The sequence below is a fragment of the Epinephelus fuscoguttatus genome, linkage group LG15 (assembly GCF_011397635.1).
Source record: "Epinephelus fuscoguttatus linkage group LG15, E.fuscoguttatus.final_Chr_v1".
Classification (NCBI taxonomy): Eukaryota; Metazoa; Chordata; class Actinopteri; order Perciformes; family Serranidae; genus Epinephelus; species Epinephelus fuscoguttatus.
In genome coordinates, this window is record NC_064766.1 from 11,587,679 (window position 1) to 11,595,001 (window position 7,323).

The 7,323-nt window shown below is 40.0% G+C and overlaps 1 protein-coding gene across 3 annotated transcripts in view; it reads left to right on the forward strand.

Moving 5' to 3' along the window:
- Positions 1-7,323, forward strand: part of LOC125901663 (ATP-dependent 6-phosphofructokinase, platelet type-like) — a 36,295-nt gene that overhangs the window by 1,799 nt on the left and 27,173 nt on the right. For all 3 annotated transcript variants that reach the window (XM_049597453.1, XM_049597452.1, XM_049597451.1), the window contains exons 2-4: positions 3,615-3,688; positions 6,696-6,773; positions 7,238-7,323. The exon at positions 7,238-7,323 is cut by the window's right edge and continues 104 nt beyond it. In XM_049597453.1, the coding sequence (XP_049453410.1) occupies positions 3,615-3,688; positions 6,696-6,773; positions 7,238-7,323 (238 nt within the window). The remainder of the gene's footprint in view (positions 1-3,614; positions 3,689-6,695; positions 6,774-7,237) is intronic.

The window sequence follows — 7,323 nt, forward strand, 5'->3', positions numbered from 1 at the left end:
TCCCCGAAACATCACCAGATCATGTATTTTTCCTCATTACTACCTATATACTGGTCCATATCATGCTCTGCCATCCATACATACAGTGCTGTAGGGTAACCACAGCTATTGTTGGCCTGTTACATAACACTGTGCCTGTAATGGAGAGATATGTTGTTTCTTATTCTCACTGCAGTGTATCACAGCACATCAACTCCCATCCTGAGTATTACAGTGAACCTTTGTCAGTAACAGCGTATGTTCCTCCTGGCAACATAACTGGAACTGCACCTGATGATGTCACACATGCCTTACCAGTGTCCTGATTTTCTCCCAGTCATAACTACAGGCTGCTGGTTTGGAGTCAGGACCCCTCGTGGGCCTCACGAGACGCCACTGAGCAAAGCTGTTTTTCATTGGCATGGTCATTTCCCTGTGCATATGTGGCCCACGTCTCGCATAGATGTTAATTCAAAAGCTGAAGACGTAAAAAATGCTGCTGTAACTGACAGATAATTATATAAACCTGAAGTTTCTGAACTATTCCATGATTAAGTGCAGTCACTAGTTTGAGAATATATTAGAATTTTATTCCGATTTTTTTTAATAAGAAATATAAAATAAATTGAATTATTTAACAAAAATAAAGAAGAAAAAACATTTGTGACAGAAGAGACATACTGAGGGTTCCCCAAATTCTGATTTCTTTAAAAACATCCTAGCAAACAGGTAACCTTCAGGGAACGTTACCTGAAGGTTCATTTTTAAAAACATTTAGAGAGAGAATGTTCTCTGAATGTTCCCTTAAGGTTTTCTGAAGGATTTGGAAAAAAAAATGTCAGAGAATCTTTAGGGAACACTCCCTTAAGGTTCACTGAAGGTACTCTGGAGGTTTAAAACAAACAAACAAAAAAAAAACCTTTAAAGGTTCTTTCTAACAGTTTTGGAAAGAAAATGTTAGAGAATATTCTCTGAATGTTCCCTCAAGGTTCTCTAAAGGTTTTGGAAAAAAACCCCACCAGAGAATCTTTAGGGAAAAGGTTTCTTTAAAGAAGCCTTTAAAGAACGTTCTCTAAAGGTTTTCTAGTGGTTTTGGGGGAAAAAAAAAGGTTAGAGTATCTTTAGGCAACGTTCCCTGAGTTCACTGAAGGTACTCTGGAGGTTTTTTTAAGAACCCTTAAAGAGCATTCTTTAAACATTAGAGAATCTTTCGGAAACACTCCCTGATGGTTCACTGAAGGTACTCCAGAGGTTTTTGAAGAAACTTTCTCTGAACGTTCCCTTAAGGCTCTCTAAAGGTTTGGAAAAAACCTACAGAGTACCTCTACCAAACTTTACCTGAAGTTTCACCGAAGAAACTCTGGAGGTTTTTTAAGAACCCTTTAAAGAACGTTCTCTAAATGTTCTCTAACGGTTTTGGAAAAAAAACATTAAAGAATTTTATGGGAATGTTCCCTGAAGGTTTACAGAAGGTGCTCCAAAAGTTTTTAAAAACCCTTTAGAGAAAATTCAGAGTACGTACTCTTAGGTTACCTGGAGTTTTGGAAAAATGCCCAGAGAACCTTTAGAGAATGTTCAGAGAATGTCCTCTGATGTTCAGTCAGACTGGATGGAGACAGTCACAGCATGTCATGATTTGTGAGAGCAAATTATTCCAGCTGGAAAATCACACACACACACACACACTGACATGCTAAGAAGAGGAATGTATGGTTCATCACCATGATACGTCATCCAGTGAAATCGCCTAATTTCTTTGTTGTATTCCTTTTTGTTAAGCTCATTAAACATTCTGTCAAATTAAAACCCATGTCACATGTTTGCACAGATCCCCTTGAACCAATCAGCTTTGTCTTGGTCTCTTAGCAACACTAGCTCGACCCATCAGCGCTCCCATTAGCACAGTTTACATGCTGTGTTTCCTCTGTGAAGGAAACCCCTTTTGTGCACCTAATCCTGCATGAAACCTTATTTACTTTATTTATTACAGATACAGAGAAAAACACAAAAATATCTCTGAGATTAAAAATGTAACTCAAACATTCTCTCCAGCTCGTCACTTATGAGGATTTGCTGCATGTTTTGTTTTATGTGACCATAAACTGAATACGTATTGATTTTGGTCTGAAAATAACCCGGACATTAATAAATTATGAAAATAATTGCAGCCCTAGCTCAGACAAAAAAAAAAAATCGATCAAGTTTTACGACCCTTCAACTCCCCTCAACTGTTGGTTCAAGTTTTTGTAAGTTGAGCATTATAGCTGAGACTGTATGCAGCTGGATCCAGGTGATCCGGTGTTTATTTACCAGAGCCTGAAGCAGTGTCACTGTGCCAGCCTCAGTGAAATGAGCAAGAGGGCTACGTTCTTACTAGCTGTTGTCTATCTAAGCAAAGCCTACATCATGACATTGTCTTGCAAGGAGTAGTCACATCCCGTGCACATTCTGTAGACAGCAGCCAGTGAATGGAACGGCTTGTTCAAAGCATGAGGTGTGGGAGGAAATTTGGCACAATGCTCTATTGGCTGCGAGGTACAGCTTGTGCCTGCTGTGCCTTGTGTTGCACATACTACTACAAACAATGGGCTCAGGAAGATCAAACGTGCCTTCCACATTCATGACGTTCATCATATCATATGAGTGTGTGTACTATCATAGAAGTGTGTGGAAACAAGCGGGGTGATTCACAGTGAGCTGGTCTTGTGATCCCTCAGGATGGGGTTTTGGAAAGTTTTGGGAACTAATGATGGACATTTGAAAAATGACTAATACATAAACTGATTATAAAAATGATCAGTTGTCGCTGTAAATCATTTGTAGTCTAATTTCCTTTGCAATTATCTTTTATTATTGGCTTCCATATTCAGTTTCTCCATAATTCGTTCTTTAATCACAGCTCAGTCTGCATGAATCAGCAATGCTGAAGCAACAAGACATCAGCAAGATACAACCTCTCTCAGCCAATTCAGTTGCACATCAGATACTTTTATTTAATCAATCTGTACCATCAGGTCTTTTTATAAATCTATACAATCCGCATGTTGATCGCAGACGTGGTCTAAGATTTATAGGCTTTCCTGTGTCTAATTTCACTAAGTGCTCCGACAGACACATTTGTATTTTGGCACAGTATCCTCAAGGACACTGTTGTTCCCTCTCTCTGTCTGTGTCCGTTTGACCTCTTTACCTTTGCTGTTGTCTGCTGGTCTGTCTGGCTCCTGCCACACCCTCTTTACACTGTTATTTTTACTATTAGTCTCTCTCTGTCGGTCAGTTGTGACAGATGGTGATAAATCCAATGTATGGTGGCTGTATGTAAGTTGGCTTTTTTCCCATTGGCAAGTCCAGTGACAAATCACCATTTCACTAGCATTTGGCTGTAGATGTTGATGTCCTCCATTTACAGTTTATTAAACGCATGATTTTTCGATCATTTTCTAATGTATAGCTAATACTCCCAATTACTTTTTTTTAGTTGTCTGTTTGTTTGTGCTCCTCTAGTGTATTCTCAATTTATTTGTTTCCATTTTCTGCTGTTTGCACATCGTGTCAAACACACCATAACAGTCAGAATAACTGAGACAGACCGTTGTTTCCATCACAACCACTAACTCTCTTCTGTCTGTTTCCAGGTATGAACGCGGCGGTCCGGGCTGTTGTGCGAATGGGCATCTATGTTGGAGCCAAGGTGTACTTCGTCCACGAGGTGAGGCATGACTCATGGGTCAGACTCCAGACGTGGCCTCCGGGGCGTCTGCAGCCCTCTGTCACACTCGACAGTGAGCTAAATTAGTGTTGATGAGTCTTCCTAGTCGGGCTGTGATCGTCTGTGAGAGAACCGTTAGGACTCAAAGAGCTGATAAGACCTTGCATTTGCTAGCAGTCATGCATTATCTGGATGTGACTATAAAAAGGTTAAACCCAGATAACTTGAATGAAGTGTTGAGACATAAAATATGGATTTCAACAAAGGATACTTTTAAATTAAAATAACAATTAATGAACAAAAACAAAATTTCTGTCCTCAAAGGCATTCTTAAGTGCTCATTTATTGTCATATTGGGGATGATTTGATTAAAAAAAAAAAACACCCAAAAAACATCGTATTGTAACTGTGATGCATATCACAGTGCTTTTTCGCTTGCAGAAAGAGGTCCTGACTCTTCCTCTTGTTCCCCAGAGGAAAATTGTACTTCCTGCTTATTGCTGAAACTATTTGGACTCCCTATGAGGTCAGTCTATATTTATATCCAGCTGGGAGAAGGGTGAAGATTTGCATTCATATGGATACTTAATGTACAACACAGATCTTATGATGGTTAACACCGGCTTGTAGGGGTAGTATCAGGATATTTCAGGGTGTTTTGCAATAATGATATTCTTGACAATTTGACAAATTAGTGAAAAGTTATTAAAGGCCATTTCTCCTCTAATCATCACGCTGTAACCTGTGACAGGCTGTTATGCTATGATAACTGTCGCACAGTCACATATATGTAGTTTTTTGTCGAGCTGCGAGCGTCACGTAGGTTTACGTTACTAAAGGTTTATGACAAAATGACTTGACAACACCGACTCCCATGTGCTGCTGCCAGAGGAGCTGCTGAATGAGTTCCCTCTTAGCGCTTAAACAGTCTGAGAAGGCCAGGGCTGTTGCTCAGGACGCCCAGGCCTAACGACACCACAGTTTATTCCAAGGGGATTTAGGGTAACCATAATTTCACTTTCAGCCATGCTTGCTGTTGCCGTGGGTAACAGTATCCTGTCAATATGTCAACAAGTCGAAATATGGCACAACCCTACTGGCTCGTTTGTTGTGAATAGCTGAATTTTCAAATGCATTCATTTTTGATATTGCCAGCTCATACATAGTCTTTAGGTGTGTTGAGTTTGGTGCCATACAGATCAGTGGTTCACAGTTGACCATGCGTGGCCATTTTGCTCTACACCAGTTTGATCTGGCTATCAAAAGTCATTCCTATTTCAGTAAAGCTAGTTTCATATTTTCACATTTTCTTCATTTGATTTGGCCTGAATAAAATCCACCAGCTCACAGAGAGTGCACTTTCATCACGAGAATAATTTGTGCTCCTTTTTTTCGTATTAATGGCTCTTGTGCGGAGATAGTTGTACTCATTTACAAAATATAAAACACCCCCAGTGTTTTTTGTTGCACCTTAAATTAGGTTTACATGTTTATTCTATCATTACACATAATGCTACTTACTTCTTATAGACAGTAAATAAATATAGCGTTCATCTTGTCTTAAAATGACATTTGATATGCAGCTTTGAGGGCTTTGTTCCCACCGGTGTCATCCATGCCACACTACAGCCATTCAAGGTACTCTGAATTACACCATATCTGTGGGATACAAAGAAAACACACTGCTGGTGCTTTAAATAGTTAGAAATGATATGATTCAGTATCAGGAAAGAAAAGCAACAACAAATCCCCCTTTCATTAACATCATTAAAGTTGTGTAATATCGAACGTCTGAGAATATATGTGCAGTCTGAATGGGCATGACGCCACTGATGGCAGTGACAGGGGCAGAGAAAGATGATCTGGTCTCAGTGTTGATATAATTGGATTACCAGGGGCAGACTTCATCCTTCACTGGCTGCACTGTCATCCCCATCAGCCTTGAATTCCCACTGGGCCGTGAGTAATGACAGCTGAGTGCCATGACGCCTTTACTTTGGCTTTGACTCTGGTGGGAAGTTTGGATCAGCTTTCACAACATTGTGGATAAGCAAAAAGGAATGAAACCTAAAAAGCACAAATAGTAACGCCAACAGACTATATTTAAACTCTCATTCTGTTTTGATATACTGTTTTGAACATTTCGTGCTGAAATTATTTGCAGATGAATCAGTTATTTGATTAATGGAAAATCAAGAAAGTCATTTATCAAGCAAAAATGGCAAACGTACTCGGGTTCCAGCCTCTTAAAAGTGAGGATTTTTCTTTTCTTATGTAAGAGCAAGCTTAAGATTTTGGGCTGTTGGCCAGACGAACCAACATTTGTCATTTTTGTTTTGGGGAAGTTATGATTGTATGGGATTTTTTCCTACTTTTTGATGTATTTTAGACTAAATAATTAAATAGTTTTAAAAAATAATCATTGATGGATTGAAATAACATTTATCTGCAGTCCTGAGCATATGACTGCTCAGGATGAGAATAAAATGACCCATAGTTACATTATTTAGGGCTGTACCTGGCTCATCATTATGTCAGTTGAATCAGATTTGACTGTTCAATATGTATAGTTGACGATTATTTAAAGTTTTCTTTTTTCATGTGGAGTCTGAATATTTGAATGAGGCTCTGCAGTATGTTCAGGATGACAGTGACATTTGTACAATAGTAGACAAGCAAAGTTAGCCCTCTGAGCTAATGTGGGCTAACTGCGCCTTGATCGAGCAAAGCCTCTCTTCCTGTGGGCAGCTGCCTCGTCTCACTCAGACTCACCCTGGGGTCTGGGTCGGCAGCTGCCTGTGCCGGAGGGCAGCATAAAAGCAAGGAGCGCTCACTCTGCAGCTAAATCTAGGGACCAAAAGATGCCCAGATGCACACTGCTTGACTTGAAAAATTTCAGTTGCCTGAAGGGTCTCTGACTAATGATCTGAATCATCAACTTTCAGGGGACACCCCTTCAATATTTTTTTCCATAGGAGTCATTTTTCATATTTGTCTGTCTTCTCAGGGGTACCAGGGGATGGTGGATGGAGGAGACAACATCAAAGAGGCAACGTGGGAAAGCGTCTCCAGCATGTTGCAAGTGGTGAGCAGAGCTTTGTGCTTCTGTTTCAGGTCACACACTTCTGATATAGATGCTTCAGGCTGAAATAAAACTACCTGTATTTCCTCTTCTGTGCTGTGAACTATGAAACCCTTAAATCCTTAAATTTAAACACTTGACCCTGTGTTAATGTTAATTATCGCTGTTTATGTTAGCACCATGACATGCTGTCTGACAGGGGAGCAGCAGTATTTGAGCTTGAGCAAACACAGTGGAATATTTGCTAAGTTGTTGGTCATCTGTGATGACGATCATTGGTAGTGACTCAGCAATAATGCTTTGAGCTTTGAGCCTAATGAGCCTGCGATCAGATTAGATTGTTTTACCATTTGTCATGTTCAGACTGTAATTGTCTGAAGTGAAAAAATATTTATCTTGTAAATGAGCAGTGGAAGCCAGCAGAAGAGACTTGTGTGATTCCTGATTGTAATTTGAATTTCCCTCAGGGTGGCACAGTCATCGGCAGCGCCCGCTGTAAAGAGTTTCGTACCCACGAGGGCCGCTTGAAAGCCGCACACAACCTTGTGCAGCG